The sequence below is a fragment of the Microcebus murinus genome, chromosome 14 (genome assembly GCF_040939455.1).
Source record: "Microcebus murinus isolate Inina chromosome 14, M.murinus_Inina_mat1.0, whole genome shotgun sequence".
Taxonomy (NCBI): Eukaryota; Metazoa; Chordata; class Mammalia; order Primates; family Cheirogaleidae; genus Microcebus; species Microcebus murinus.
This window is the reverse complement of record NC_134117.1, coordinates 23,231,961-23,246,743: the sequence shown is the minus strand read 5'-3', so window position 1 is coordinate 23,246,743 and position 14,783 is coordinate 23,231,961. Positions and strand designations below refer to the sequence as shown.

Sequence of the window (14,783 nt, the reverse complement as noted above, 5' to 3'; positions counted from 1 at the left end):
GTGGTACTGAGAGTGAGCGGTCCCCAGCCGAGGACCACACTGCCATCTGGGCTTCCGTTTCCCAGGCTAAACCAATATTTACCTTCAGCCGTGGTTGCCAGGGGCCAAGAGGCAAATATTAGTTTAAGGAGCCTGAGCCAGCTCTTAGGTGGGGGGACAGTTGAGAATGCCGATCATGACTTCTTCCTCTTTGACAATTTTCGTTTCCTTTTGGTTAAGAAAAAATCTTGTTGTTCCTTCTGCTTCATAGACCCTCCCAGGCTCTTCCTTTCTGCTCACCCCAAATTCCGCCAATTATATAAGTGTCCCACACCAAACCCTTTCCTCCACCAGGGAGCCTTCCCTGACCTCCCCTCTTCAAGGTGGCCCTCCTCCTCCTGACGCTTTGAGGCACATGGAGGTCTAAGTGGCATGAGCAGTTTTGCAGCACGTATTGTCCTGCTGTTTGAGAGGACAGCACAAATTCTCTTTGTATGTCAAGAAAGTTGTTATTGTGCCCATTTTGCAGACAAGGGAACAGAGGCTCAGAGAGGTCTGATCTTGCCCAAGATCATGCAGCTAGCAGTTGGTGGAGCTGGGATTTCAACCCAGGAGCTTGGGCTACATTGCCTGCCTCCCAGCTTTTCTAGATATGAGTCCATCTGACCTCCCTGTCAAGTCTGGGTACCCCCAAGAGTGGGGATTGTGGCCCCTGTGTCTTCCAGAGTAGAGCTTCAGAGAGCTCAAGGCATCGAGGATCAGCCGCACATACTGGGCACAGGTAGGCCACCAGGGGCCCAGCAGTGCTGGTCCCAGGAAGAGGGGCAGTGGCGGGGCCAGGATGCCCAGTGCAGGGGTGAGGCTGGGTCTGCGCCGTAGTTCCCTGGAGGCTCCCGAGGGCTTTGGCTGGCTCTCATGTTCCCGGTGCACACTAATTTTCTGCCACAATGAAGATATGTAATTGCCACCATTGAGCTATTTCTAACTTACAGAAGTGGCAATTTCCTGTTTGCACCTAGTATCTCTTTGGCCCAAGACACAGTTCTGGGGACCTTGGAGAGACCTGGGGGTGCCGGGTGGGGTGTATGTGTAGGGAGGAGCTGGGGCCTTGCAGTGTTGGGGACTAGGCCCTCATTTCAGGTGCAGGAGACTGACTGAATCAAGATTTGACTTGGCCGCTCACCAGCTCGGGCAGTTTCTCAGCTTCTCTGGGCCTCTCAGCCTCCTCATCTGTTACTTGGGCGTAATTAGACCTGCCCCAGTTACAGATGGCTGTGAGGCTCGCAGATAGGTAAAAGTGTTTATACAAGTGGGAAGGGCTATTGTCTTTAGGTTAAGAAGGAATATCTAATTTAAAAACACCACCCTTCCCCTTCAAAAATGAACCAAACCCCCAAGCCAGCCCTCTAACTAGAAGAAGGAGCCTTAAAACCAAGTCCCCGTATCTGGATGAAAGTAAAACCATGCAATCTGAATTGTTTCTTGGAGGAAGATCTATGGTTCTCCAGCTGGGTTCCTTGGAACACCGGGGTTCCACAGAGGCATGGCGGAGGCAGCCAAGAGGTGCAGAGGGAGCATGAGGGGCATCTCTGTGTTCACCTCCTAGACTCCAACCAGGGCTTTTGGTTCTGTTGGACTAAAGGATTCCACTGCTTAAAAAAAAAAATTGAGACCCACTAGACGAGATGATTCTGAGAATCTATAAGATCCTGTAGCTTGAAGATTTTATAAATCTAGGAGTCTATGACTGCGAGTGACTCTGGGACATTCTGCCCTTCCCTCTGTGAGCCTCAGAAAGCGTGTTTGTTTCTCCTCGCCTTTTCTGGGTGTGGGTTTCGGGGCGCTGCCCAAAGGGGCGGAGACCCCCCTTGCCTGTCTGAGCCATGGACCAGCCCTCCTCAGCTCCTTCCCTTGCCCCGTGCCAGATGCGGCCCAGCGGGAGGATGTTTATGGAGACAGTAAACGGGCTGGCAGGCCTTGCAAACAGGCTGCAGGCTGACCCTCGGTTAAAGATTAGCTAGTGCTCCGGATGTGAGAGTGTAAACAAACGAGACTCTCCCTGATGGCACCCCCGCCCCTCCCAAGCCCCGTGCCAGTGCTCCGGTCCTGCCATAGTTACCCTGCTCTGCTGGCAGCACGTGGCAGGGCTGGGTGGCTCTCTGGGTGACAGCTGGCCTCTCAGCCTGGACCCTGGTCCCTCTCTGTTCCTCTCTCCTTGCTGACCTTGCCCAGACCTGTCTCCAGGTATCTACTAACAGTTCTCCCACCTGCAGATCTCTCCCAGTCTGTGGGTCCCAGCCCTCCATCCCAGGTCAAATCCTGTTTATTCCAAGGTGCCTTCCCTGACCCACTCTGAAACAGGAAGGGCATCTCAGCCTGGGCTGGAAATCTTTATCCTAAAGAAGACTCAGAGGAAGCCCTAGGGAGTGGCTCTAGGACACATGGATCCATACCACCAGAGTTTTTCTAACAGTCATAGCTATTCAAAGATAGGGGATAGGTAGCCTTGATAGGTAGTGAGCTTCCTGTCCCCAGGGGCATCCTATCTGAGGCAGAGTGAGAACTTGGCAAGGATAAAGGGATTTCCTAGTTCCTTAGTTTCCGTCCTCTAAGGTCCTGTCTAATCTGAAAGACTAAGACTTTTGTAAGTAAATTGTACTAAGTAATAAGACTCTTGTAAGTAAATTGTATTCAGATGTTTTCCTGCTTCTAAGCCTTGGCTCCCTGACAGGCTACTGGCTCCTCCCTCTCCACATGCCCCCGGCACAGGGCTGGGCACATAGCAGGTCAGTGAGTGGGTGCCCTGAGTGCCAGCCAGCGGGAGGAAACACCCAGCCTGGACCTCCTGGCCCTTTCAGGGCCTGGTAATTCCTGCCCTGGCCCAGGGTACCTGGAGAGATGCTGCCAGGTGCCAGAACAGGCAAGAGCTAAAGAATGACCGCCTCCTTCCTGAAAGAGGGGACATGTGAGGGGAGCCAGCTCAGCAGCTTCTCGGTGGCCTTGTGCCATCCCTCCCCCATCATAAACACCTCCACAGTGGGCGACACGAGCGTGTGTCCGGCACTGATTACATAACTTGTTGTTTCCAAATGTGGGGCCACCCCACTTCTTAGAGTTCCAGGTTGCCATTAGGTTCTTCTCAGCCCTATCCCAGGTGCAGTCCTGAGCTGAGGCTGGTCCCGTGGTGTTCTCTCATGGCCCAGGGGCCCAGACGCTGCCCTGACCTCCTACTTGGTGTCGGCTCACTCAGCTGTGACCTTTGCTGTCCCTCCTGAGGAAGGTGCTCTGACCAGCTCCTCCGTCTCGGGTTTCAGCTATTTCAGGGTCTCGGCACTGCTGGGCCCACTGGTGGGACGGTTATTTTGGAGCTTGCTGGCTGCCTGCAGCTGCCCCTGGCCCTGAGGGGTGGAGGGGCAGGGAGAAAGACATGCCTGGGCTGACATGGATGCCGAGGACTCATCCTGCTTTTGCGGTCTCCCAGCAGCTCCTGTGCCTCCCCTCCAGCCCCAGCGATATTTCGAGCAAGGCTACAGGGGTCATCTTCCTACCCCCTTCTCCTCTCTCTCTCCCCTCCACTGTTTCTCTTTTCCTTCTCTTTTTTCTCCTCTTATCTTTTCAGTTGCTTCTCCCTGGTCTTTAGTCAGTGATTTCATCCACTGAGTATTTCCCGGGTGTCCATCACGACTGATGTAAAAGTCCTGCATTAAGGTTCAAAAAGCCAATGGTCTGAGCGCAGGTGGGCCTGACCTTTGATTGAGACTTGGCTCAACCTGAGCTGATACTAAGATCTGAAGTTGTGAGGTACCTTCTGGGAGCCATGGGTATTCCAATCTACCTCTCATCCTGCACCAGCATCTCAGGGCCGGTATTGTGACCTCTGTCCTCTAGGTGGCCATTGAGGCTGGGCGGAAAGTTGCTTACCCAAAGGCCATCAGTCCAGTGCCGGATCAGACATTTAAACCTAGGCCTGGACCACCCCAAAGCCCGTGCACTTTCTTCTGAACCACGTGGCATGTAAACAACAGTGGCTCATACTAACCTAATGATTATTATGTGCCAAGTACCCTACCAGGTGCCCTATACGCCGTATTCCATTGCATCTTCACGGTATTCCTTCTAAAGGGAGTATACAAATATAGATTTTATGTAAATGAGGAGATATGCTGATTTCATTGCTGGAGAAGAGAGGACCCGAGAGGTAAAGCTACTTGTCCAAGGTCATACAGCCTTGTCGTACAGGAAATGGCAGAGCCAGGATTGGAACCCAGGCTGATGACTTCAAATTCATTGCACTTAACCGTGCTCCTATCCTGCCTATCAGTATATGCATTTTGTGTACTAAAAAAACCTAAAGTACTCTTAGGTTGTGTTATTAGAAGTATAGTGTACATATCAAGGGAGGTGATGGGTACACTGTGCCTTGAGCTGGTCGGGAGTACTCTGGAGTACTGAGTCTGGTTCTGCTCATTGTCTAAGAGGTGGGAAGCTGTGTGGGGCATCTGAATATTCCCCAAGGAGAGCTGTCTTCAATATCTGGCTGACAGGCAGCCCAGTAGGCAGAGGGTTACAAGGAAGGAGATTTGGGTTTGAGAAAAGGAGCACTTTTGTCCCCCCCAAACAAACCTGTGCAAGCATAGGAAAGACCCTTTTAAAGACAGATTAGCTCGGCAGTGGACTGAGTTGCCTGGTGGTTAGCGAGCACCTGGTAGTGGGCATGCTCAAGGAGAAGAGGGCCCCCGAAGGGACAGAGGACAGATAGCTCACACTCAGCCCCGTTGAGAAACCTGTGCCGAGGGCCTGCCCAGCTCCAGGAGCTGCGGACTGATTGTCCTGAGGTCCCAACCTTTTTGGCATCAGGGACCAGTTTCATAGAAGGCAATTTTTCCATGGATGGGGGGTGAGGGTCCGGAGGTGGGGGGCGGCGGAGCTCTGCTGCCCAGTCCTTAACAGGCCATGGACCGGTACTGGGTGGGGAGGGCAGTGTGGGGGCCATATGCTGTGGGCCCTGTGCCCACTCTGTTCCTATAGGCTCTGCCTGGACACCTCCGATTCTTCTTCTCCCTGCTGTTGCCGCCCCTCCCTCTCTCCATCTCCTACCCTTGAGTCCCCATGGGCCAGTGCCTATCATCCCTGAGGAGGGGAGCAGGGGCTGTTTCCCAGGGTCCAGGTCAGCCCACAGGTGCTCCCCAGCTCCCCTCTGCTGTCTCCCATACCTCCTAGTCCTGCCAAGGCCACTTCACCTCTGCCCCTGCCTCCCGGCCCCACCTCCCAGCCTCTGCACCATCGCTGTCACAGAGTCAATTCCCTGGAATAATCACATTTTCCGGCCGGCTCCCTCCTGCTCACCAACTCGATGCCGGGAAACCCTAGCCAGCCAGGCCCCAGGAGGCTTCTCCAGAGCTGCAGGGGGAGGGGAGTGCCCAGCACCCCAACCTTGCTGGAGCTGGGACAACACAGTTCCTGGAAGGGGCAGTGGGGGGGCAAACAAAAAGAGGGAGGCCTTAGTGGCCATCTCTGAATTCAGCCAGTGCTGAATTCTGGACTCTGCTGTCCCTACCAGACCAATCCCCCAAGCTTTGCTGTCATACTCGGGAACCCAGCCATCCTTACCCTGTTCCTGAAGGGAAAGCACAGATCCTCCCTCGGAGAGGCTCAGAGAGAAGGCTCCAGGAAGGCATTGTTCTGTGGTGTGGCTTACAGTGGCACTAGCCAAATCTGGGGACAGACTTATGCAGAAGGGGTACAACCAACAAAGAGGGGTGCTTTGGGCAGCCAAGGTGGGAGGATTGCTTGAGGTCGGGAGTTCAAGACCAGCCTGGGCAAATAGCAAGACCCCATCTCTACATTTAAAATAATGTATGTGTATTAAACAAACAAGGAGGGCCTGGAAAGGAAGACTGGGCATTGGGAGTTAGGTAGACCTTGCTTCAATCCTGGATCTGTCACTTGGTGGCTGTCATAACATTTCTGAGCTTTATCTGTAAAATGGGAACACCTCCATGGGCTGCTTAAAGGATAAAATGCAAATACAGGGATAATAAATGGCACATGGTGATTATTTTTATTATAAGTTATGGGACTCCATAAAGCAAAACACAACATAGCCATTAGAGGGATATGGTGTTGGAAACAGTTATTGGTCTGGCTAGGTGTTTAGGATATAGTAAGTTAGAAAAGCTAGTTGTAATAAAGGAAATCTGTATAGTGGGGTTCTCAGCCTGGATTCTATGCCCACTGATGGCTTTTTGTAGTTCATGACTACCCTGAAATTATCCACAGAATGTAGTGAGAATATGCATTTTTTCCTGGGGTGATAGGTTAAAGTTATCACATTTTCAAAGTGATTTATTACCCTTAAAAGGTTAAAAACTACTGGTGTTTATATAACATGACTCAACTTTTGTATTAAAGTAATCAAAAATAACATTTTAAAAAGGCTGAAAGGTCATATATCCAAATGTTAAAAAGTACTGGCCAGATGTGGTGGCTCACACCTGTAATCCTAGCACTTTGGAGGCCAAGGCAGGAGGATTGTTTGAGCCCAGGAGTTCAAGACCAGCCTGAGCAAGAGGGAGACCCTGTTTCTCCAAAAAAAAAAAAAAAAAAAAAAAAAAAGAAAGAAAGAAAGAAAGAAAAGAAAAATTAGCTGGGTGTGGTGGCATGCACCTATGGTCCCAGCTACTCGGGAGGCTGAAGCAGGAGGATGGCTGAGCCCAGGAGTTTGAGGTTGCTGCGAGCTATGATGATGCCATTGCACTATACCCAGAGTGGCCAAAAAAAAAAAAAGGTGCTTTTTTCTGGGTGGTGAGCTGACAGGCGATTGTTTTTTCTTTTTGCTGAACTATGTTCTTTACGGAATACAGTTTGTATTACCTGTATGATTAAAAAAGGAAAGGGTTTGATTGATTCCCAGTTAAGTTTCCAAAGGATATTTTGGATAAATTTCTTAGATAAAAAATATCCAATTTCTTGGAAAAATATCTTGGATAAACTTTCCAGAGGATATCTTGGATAAATTTACTTAGCTTCTCTCAGCCTCAGTGTCCCTGTGTGGCAATGGTAACCTCAGAAGGTAACCGTTAGGGTTAGATGAGATGAGTTACTGAAAAGCGGGTTGGGGCGTCCCCTAGGCGGTCATCAGTGCACTGCACAGATTTACTGTTTGTCTCCTGAGTGCTGAGCCCTGTTCTAGGTCCTGGGGATAAGAAGGGAGGGTCCCAGAGGTAAACATTTCTTAAAAATTCACAAAAGTATAACACACGCTTGCTGTAGAAAATAAGGAAGATACACATACGTACAAAGAAAGCGCCCGTGAGCTCCTGAGCATTTAGAAGCAACTGTATGGTTTTCATTTTGGTGTCTTTCCCTCCAGCCGTATTCCCTTGTTTGAACAGTTAGACGCTGCGTTACTGTCGCGAGCGTTTTCTATGGCAGGAAGCACTGGGCACCGCAACGGGGCACACACACTCCACAAACCAGCAGGCGTTAGAGGGCAGGGCCGCCGGCGGCCGGACGCCTGGCGTGACGCGCCGTGTCTCCCCACAGACAGCGAGCTGGTGCTGCCCGACTGCCTGCGGCCGCGCTCCTTCACCGCGCTGCGGAGGCCGTCGCTGCGGCGCGACGCGGACGAGGCGCGCCTCTCGGTGAGCCTGTGCGACCTCAACGTGCCAGGCGACGAGGGCGCGCCCGCCGCCGGCTGCCCCATCCCGCAGAACTCGCTCAACTCGCAGCACAGCCGCGCGCTGCCCGCGCAGCTCGACGGCGACCTCCGCTTCCACGCGCTGCGCGCCGGCGCGCACGTCCGCATCCTCGACGAGCAGACGGTGGCGCGCCTGGAGCACGGGCGCGACGAGCGCGCGCTCGTCTTCACCAGCAGGCCGGTGCGCGTGGCCGAGACCATCTTCATCAAGGTCACGCGCTCGGGCGGCGCGCGGCCCGGCGCGCTGTCCGTGGGCGTCACCACGTGTGACCCGGGCTCGCTGCGGCCCGCGGACCTGCCCTTCAGCCCCGAGGCCCTGGTGGACCGCAAAGAGTTCTGGGCCGTGTGTCGCGTGCCCGGGCCCCTGCACAGCGGCGACATCCTGGGCCTGGTGGTGAATGCCGATGGCGAGCTGCACCTCAGCCACAACGGCGCGGCCGGAGGCATGCAGCTGTGCGTGGACGCCTCGCAGCCGCTCTGGATGCTCTTCGGCCTGCACGGCGCCGTCACGCAGATCCGCATCCTCGGTGAGTGCGCGCCCGCCGCCCTCCTCCTGCCCCGCGCCTGCCTCCCCTGACCGGGTGCTTTGGGGGGGGTGGGGGACCACGAGGGGCGCCCGCTTCTCTCCCCTCACGCCACCCACACACACCCACGCCCGCCCGCCTGCCTCGCCCCAAGCTCACTGTAGTGTTGCCAGAGAATCTCACGGAAGGTGAGCGCTGGGCGGGACTTGATCTTGCAGTGCGCGGTCCTCACATGTCAGGAGACTCGCCCCAGGAGAGTGAGGAGAGCGTGGATTATTGAGTTTGACCCCCAAGTCTGATTAAACCACAGTCCCACAGATACATAAACCGCCCCTATACACATACCCCCGTGGCCACTTAAAAATGGAGAAAAATGGTTTTCCCCAGCAGTTATGTAATAACTTCTTGAGGCTCGGCTTCCATTTCTCCAAAATGGATTTAAACCCAGGTTCCACCTCCAGGGATGGTTGTGAGTCTAAATGAGAAAAATGTTGGCGAGTCAGTAGTCAGGCGTCTATGCAAGGTGGTGCCAGGGGTTCGGGGCTGTGGGGAATCCCTGAGCAGGTAGCCTTGGGAGAAGTGGGTTACAGAGTTCCTTTTCTGGGGGACACAGCATTTGAATGGTCTGGGGAATGTGGACTTGAAAAGCTGTGTTTACTGGATTGTTGTGCTGGATAATAGTTCTTCGGAAAAGAGTCTGTCCTATGGTTCAAAAAATTTGAGAAACATTGAATTTAAAAGGCCTGGGGAGTGGGGTGGGGAGAAGGAGAGTTCTTTATTGCAGAACTTCTCAGAGCCTTTAATAGGTACTGTGAATCTTTAAGGAGGGAGTGGTGGTGGTTATGGTGTACAGTTTTTCTAAACTATTAATAATTTGACCAGAAAAAAAATAAAGCATCTCCTGGGATCTCTGTTACCCCAGAGTGAGCAGGTGTTCATGCTTTCCAAGTGCTGATCTTTGAAACAGCTGTGTTAGACTGGGCTGGTTTCATTAGACTCACCTGGAGAACCTATTAAAGTGCAGATTCTTGGATCCCACCTCCAGAGATTCCACTTCCGTAGATCTTGGATAGGTCCTGGACATCTGAATTTTTTTTCGTTAGCAAGTATGCTTACCCAAATTTGGAGATCCCTGGGTCTCACAGCCCGTGGCCTAGATCTCAGCCGGGGATGCTTGACGGGTAAGATATGCATGTACATGAGTGAGCATGAGTTACTCTGTAAGATTGGCATTGACAGGTGTGTAGGATGTGAATAAATACATGGGTGTTTGTGTATGTAATGCTGTTGGTGATTGAGAGAGCATGGGAGAGTTTGTGAAATCAGATAAGGTCAATGGGGACTTCCAACTCTGGCAAGAGACCAAGTCAAGATGGAGTGAAAAATGAATGAAAAAGGCATGAAGAGAAATGAGGCTGGGGTGCTAAGAAGTTGGAATTGAGGGAAGATAGATCAAAGGAATGAAAAGAAATCAGGTTGGAGGAACTCAAGAAGGAAGGAAGATGAATCAGGCTGGGGTGAGAATTCAGGATGGAATAAAAGGAGATTGGACTGGGGACTGGGGTGCCAAAAAAAAAATCAAGCTGAGGTAAAAAGATATTTGGCTGCATTCACCAGGAGACGCTGCTTCTCAGAGAAGGGAAATTACATAAGGGCAAGGTTCCCTCTTGCATCAGCACCATCTAATAATAGCTAAGCAGCTTTCCAGTAAGGCTTCTGTTGCCCAAAGCGGTTTACTAGACTAGAGCAAAGGGAAGATTTGAAAACAAAAATCAGGACTTATCTGACCCAAGAGGTAGGTGAGCCAGGGTAAGTGTGGAAGAATAACCATTCAAGGGCTGGATGTGGTGGCTCACGCCTTGTAATCCCAGCACTTTGGGAGGCTGAGGAGGAGGGAGGATCTCTTGAGGCCAGGAGTTCAAGACCAGCTTAGGCAACATAATGAGACCCCATCTCTTAAAAAAAAGTAAGAAAGAAGAATAACCATCCAGAATTTACTGTTTGTTAAACAGAATGCTCCTAAGCTGTTTGGAGAATTGGGCATCTCAACCAGCAAGTTGGTGTTAGGGGATCCTGACTGACTTGAAAGGCAAAAGAAACCAGTGACAATGTATGGAGGGTCGTTATTTACCTTATAGGGGAATGCTTGGCTTTGTGCATGTCCTCAGTCAATTAAGAATGGAAAGATGTATCCTTCACTCATCTGTATCATGAAACCTACAGGCAATTTCATACTTACTGGCGAAACATTAGAAATATTCTCATTAAAGTTAGGAAAATGATAGGGGGGGGATGCCTTATAGACATTTGTTCTGAGAACACTAGCCAGTGCAATAAGGCAAAGAAAGTAAATAGGAGGTATGAATTTCTAAAAGGAGGAGATAATTAACTTGAAAAATATTAATGCAGTAAGAGAAACCCTATGGGTACCTATTGAATATTCTTAGAAATAACACTATAAATGAGTTAGAACTAATAACATAATGAAAAAAGATTTCACTGAGCACCTACCTGTGTGCAGGCCATTATGTGAGGGACTGTGGGAGAGTCACAGGGAGTAAGATTTCCTGATCTCAGAAAGCTCATGGTGAATCTGAGCTCACCTGGAGAAACGAAGCTGGATTCCTGGGCAAAGAACAAATAATATTCCAGGCTTTGTGGTTATTTAGTCCTGTGGCTGTAGTGTGTGTGGCTGGTCAGTGCTAGATGGAGTGGTGTAGTCTGGGGCCAGTTGAGGCAGCCCAGAGGAGGGGGTTTGAGGACAGCCCCAAAAGGCTCCCTGGACAGTCTGCTCATTGAGGGCAAGGGCTCTGTGCCCAGCTTTGTGTATGCACAGTGCCTGGCAGCTGGTAGGCCCTCAGAAAGGATTTGTTGAAGGGAGAAGGGGGAAAGGAGGGCAAACAGGAGGTAAGTAAGGGAGGAGTGGAAAGAGGTGTGAGGGAAGGAAGGGGGAAAGAACGAATGCAGGACTAGAATAGACATGGGAGAGGTGAAGGCATTTCAGAGGTACCCTGCAGAGTGTGGGTGATATCTGGGGACAGTGATGCAGAACACAGAGTTCTGGACAGGAGGGTGAGGCGATGAGAGGGGAGCCTTTGAAGGAGGAGGGGTCTGGGGAGGGGCGGACAGAAGGTTCCAGGCAGCGGCTAGTGTGGAGACTGCTGATGGGGCAAGACCCCAGCAGGATGCGGTCCTCCCGCCTGTAGGTGAGAACAGGGACTGGGCTGGGCTGGGCGCCACGCCACCCTGTGAAGTCCTGCTCAGCCCCGTGGCTGTGCTGTGTGGTCAGGCCCCCCGGGAAGCCACCGTGAGGGGTGGAGCTTTCTCGGGTCAGGTCTCCAGGTGGCTAGTGTGTCTTCCCTTGCTGCCCTTTTGCAGGCTCCACCATCCTGGCAGAGCGGGGTGTCCCCTCACTCCCCTGCTCCCCTGCCTCCACACCAACCTCGCCCAGTGCCCTGGGCAGTCGCCTCTCCGACCCCTTGCTCAGCACGTGCAGCTCTGGACCGCTGGGGAGCTCTGCTGGCGGTAAGTGCGCCAGCACGCCTGGTTCCACAGTGACTGTGCGAGACTGAGGCGAGGACACAGCCTCTGTGTTTGGGCCGGGCTCAGTGAACCCTTGCTGGTGAGGATTCTGGGGTTAGCCCATCCTGTCCCCTAGCTGGGCAGTGCCAAGGGGCAGTTCGGGAAGGGCTTGCCTTAAAAGATTTGGGGCCCCCTTTGTTCTTCCATCCCTTCTCTCTTCTTTCCTCTTGCTGCCTCGTTGCCACCAAGGCCGCTGGTCTGGGGACTGGGTGGGCCAGAAGTGGGGCTGCCCAGAGCTCAGCCTCTTTTGTGCCCAGGAAGCTGGGTCGTCAGGGTAGACAGGCAGGTTCCAATAAATGGAGGGAGCACAAGAGGCTGGGGTCTCTTCCAATGGACCCAGCACTGGGGTAGGCCATGTCTCTTGACAGTGCCCCTTTGTCCCCAGGGACGGCCCCTAACTCACCAGTGAGCCTGCCTGAGTCGCCGGTGACCCCAGGCCTGGGCCAGTGGAGCGATGAGTGCACCATTTGCTATGAACACGCGGTGGACACAGTCATCTACACGTGTGGTCACATGTGCCTCTGCTACGCCTGTGGCCTGCGCCTCAAGAAGGCCCTGCACGCCTGCTGCCCCATCTGTCGCCGCCCCATCAAGGACATCATCAAGACCTACCGCAGCTCCTAGCCCGCCCGGCGGCTCACCCAGCACGCCCATCTCCCGACTTCAGCCCAGCTCTGGCTGAGGGGCAGGCCAGCAGGACCCTTTCTCTTCCTTATTTTGGAAACTTTTTCCTTCTCCATTAAATATGGGAAACTGAGGCCACTGAAGGTCTTGGGGAAAAAGGGGTGTCAGGCAGGGAGGTGGGGGGCAGAGGGGAAGGGAGGAGGCTGCACTTTCCCTCTCTCCCCCTTCTCTGTGCCCAGCTCTTCCCTGCATGCTGAGGGGCTAAACTGGGGTCTCAGCCTGTTCTAATCCTTCCCCATCTGGGGCAGATTTCTAGAAGGCATCTTTGTGAGAATTGGAAAACATGTACCTTTGTCGGGGCAGACACAGCTCTGAGCCAGGTCATGCAGCTTCTCTAGTGGAGAGTGGACTGGGATTTAGCCCCCGAGCAGTGCACAACCTGCTCAACTGCAGCCCTACTCTGGGCAGATGGCTCCTGAGCTGCTGCTGTCTCCCTCTGATCTCTGCCCACCTTCTCTTTCCTTTCTTCCTTGCCCACTGGGCCTGGCAGCTGGGGGCGAGAAGGCCAGCAGATCCTTCCAATCAGCAGGCTGCAGCCTCCGTGCCATGTCTCTCCCACCCAGCCCGATGGGTGGATGGACGGCTGCAGAGGGCCATGATGTCAGGGTCTCTAAGAACAGGTGTGCAGCTGCCCTCTCTGACCCGTCCTCCCACAGCTCAGCGCCATCCTGGGCCTGGGCTCATGCTCAGAGGCTGCAGCGCGCCTGGGAAGAGGCCAGGGACTTGGGTTGGAAGGGGAGGAGAGGAAACCATTGTCCCATTATCCCCGGGCTGGGTGAGTAGCTTTCCTGGGCTGAGACCAGCCTTTTCCTTTTATTTATTTATTTATTTGGTGTGTGGGTGTGTGGGGTTTTGTTTGTGGGTAAGCTATATTCCCTGGGCCCCTAGAGCTGCTGTCTGGGTGTGTGGGGTGCCTGGTGAGAGGGGTCAGTGGAGAGGTGGTCAGCACTCAGTGTCCTCCCAGGACTCCAGGCACAGCTCACAGTCACCCTGCTAATCACGGATGGGAATGCCATAAAAAAGGGTCAAATTGGGAGGCCTCATGGCATGTTGGATCCATTTCACAGAGAGGCAGACTGAGCCCCTTAGTGCCCTGGGGCTGGTGGATCACCCAGAGCCACAAAGTGCCCTTCCTGCCTGGGCTGGGTCATCATAGTTAGTCAGGTAGATCAGGTGGCCCACAGGGATGTGAAGAGTTCCAGGCAGGCTGGGCGAGGGCTAGGAATCGGGACTAGGGGACCATGTCACGGTGGTCAGGGAGCCCATTCCTGGGGGAGGCTCTGCATGTGTGGGCATGCTGGGAAGGGAAGGGCTGGCGCCCAGCACCTCTGGGTTCTGGGGAGGGAGCACCCCCATGTACTCTTAGGTTACAGTCATCTCAGCCCTGCCTGTCCTGGGCACCCCCAGTCCCCTGCCCCATCAGATGGCTTTTTGTTTTGCGCCTTTCAGAGACTTTCTCCCCATGACAGGCAGGGCATGGGGTTTTAGTCCTGGCCACTGACCAGTTGCATGGCCCTCATTGGGTCACAGCTGCTCTGAACCTCAGCCCCACTCTGTCAAACAGTTGTTTGGGGGACAGGAGCACTTTCTGTGCGACTCTTGGGAGTTCTTTGGTGAGGGGTTGTCATGGGGTGGTATGGACTTGGGGTTGGCCTCTGTGCTGGCCTCGAAGTGGACGTTAAGGGAAGTCACTATTCCCTGCGGGTCTCTGCTCCCCAGACACTGACCCTGGGAGACCCCTTCTGTGGGAGCGGGGTGGGCTGGCTAGTGGCTCTGCCCAGTCAGGGTCCCATCCCAGAGTAAAGAGGTCTCAAGCGCAGGGCCCTGAGGGTGGGGAGAGGAAGCCATCATCCCATCGCCTGTCAGCGCAGGACTCGCTGCTCCTTTGTGAACTTGGGTGGCTGATTGTGAATAAAGGTGATTTCGTACCAGCCTGAGGGCTGTGCTGTGTGTGTGGCGGACTGGGAGGGGCAGTGTGTGCGTACATGTTGTGGGGGTGATCAGGTGTCCTGGACACAGAGGGGCCATGGAGAGGTGAGGCCCAGTGGTGAGCTGGGACAATTAGGGAACACTCCCTGGAGTGGGGCTGGGTCCTGGAATGCCAAGTGGGCTTTGCTAATTGCCCTTCTGGTGGCCTGGGGTCCCTGGGCCTATGAGGAGCGGGTCGTGGGGGGACAGGAGCCCTGGGTGTCCATGCAGGTGCTCTGCTTCCTCCCGAGGCTGATCCTAAACAGACCCTCATGGGGTGGGCAGCGCCACCTAGGGGCTGACTGGGAGGTGCTCCTCAGGCTGGAGCTCAGCTGTGTTCCCACTGG

General features: G+C 53.5%; 2 protein-coding genes across 3 annotated transcripts in view; one reads left to right on the top strand and one right to left on the bottom strand.

Moving 5' to 3' along the window:
- ATP5MK (ATP synthase membrane subunit k) overlaps positions 1–13,825 on the bottom strand; it is a 173,020-nt gene extending 159,195 nt beyond the window's left edge. Inside the window, exon 1 of the mRNA XM_020280669.2 lies at positions 13,819–13,825. Within this exon, the coding sequence (XP_020136258.2) occupies positions 13,819–13,824 (6 nt within the window). The 5' untranslated portion in view covers position 13,825. The remainder of the gene's footprint in view (positions 1–13,818) is intronic.
- The window catches only part of NEURL1 (neuralized E3 ubiquitin protein ligase 1), a 76,317-nt gene extending 61,912 nt beyond the window's left edge, over positions 1–14,405 (top strand). For both annotated transcript variants that reach the window (XM_012770523.3, XM_012770530.3), the window contains exons 4-6: positions 7,525–8,205; positions 11,581–11,727; positions 12,170–14,405. In XM_012770523.3, coding sequence (XP_012625977.1) covers positions 7,525–8,205; positions 11,581–11,727; positions 12,170–12,408 — 1,067 coding nt within the window. In that variant the 3' untranslated portion in view covers positions 12,409–14,405. The remainder of the gene's footprint in view (positions 1–7,524; positions 8,206–11,580; positions 11,728–12,169) is intronic.
- Positions 14,406–14,783: the final 378 nt, after the last annotated feature.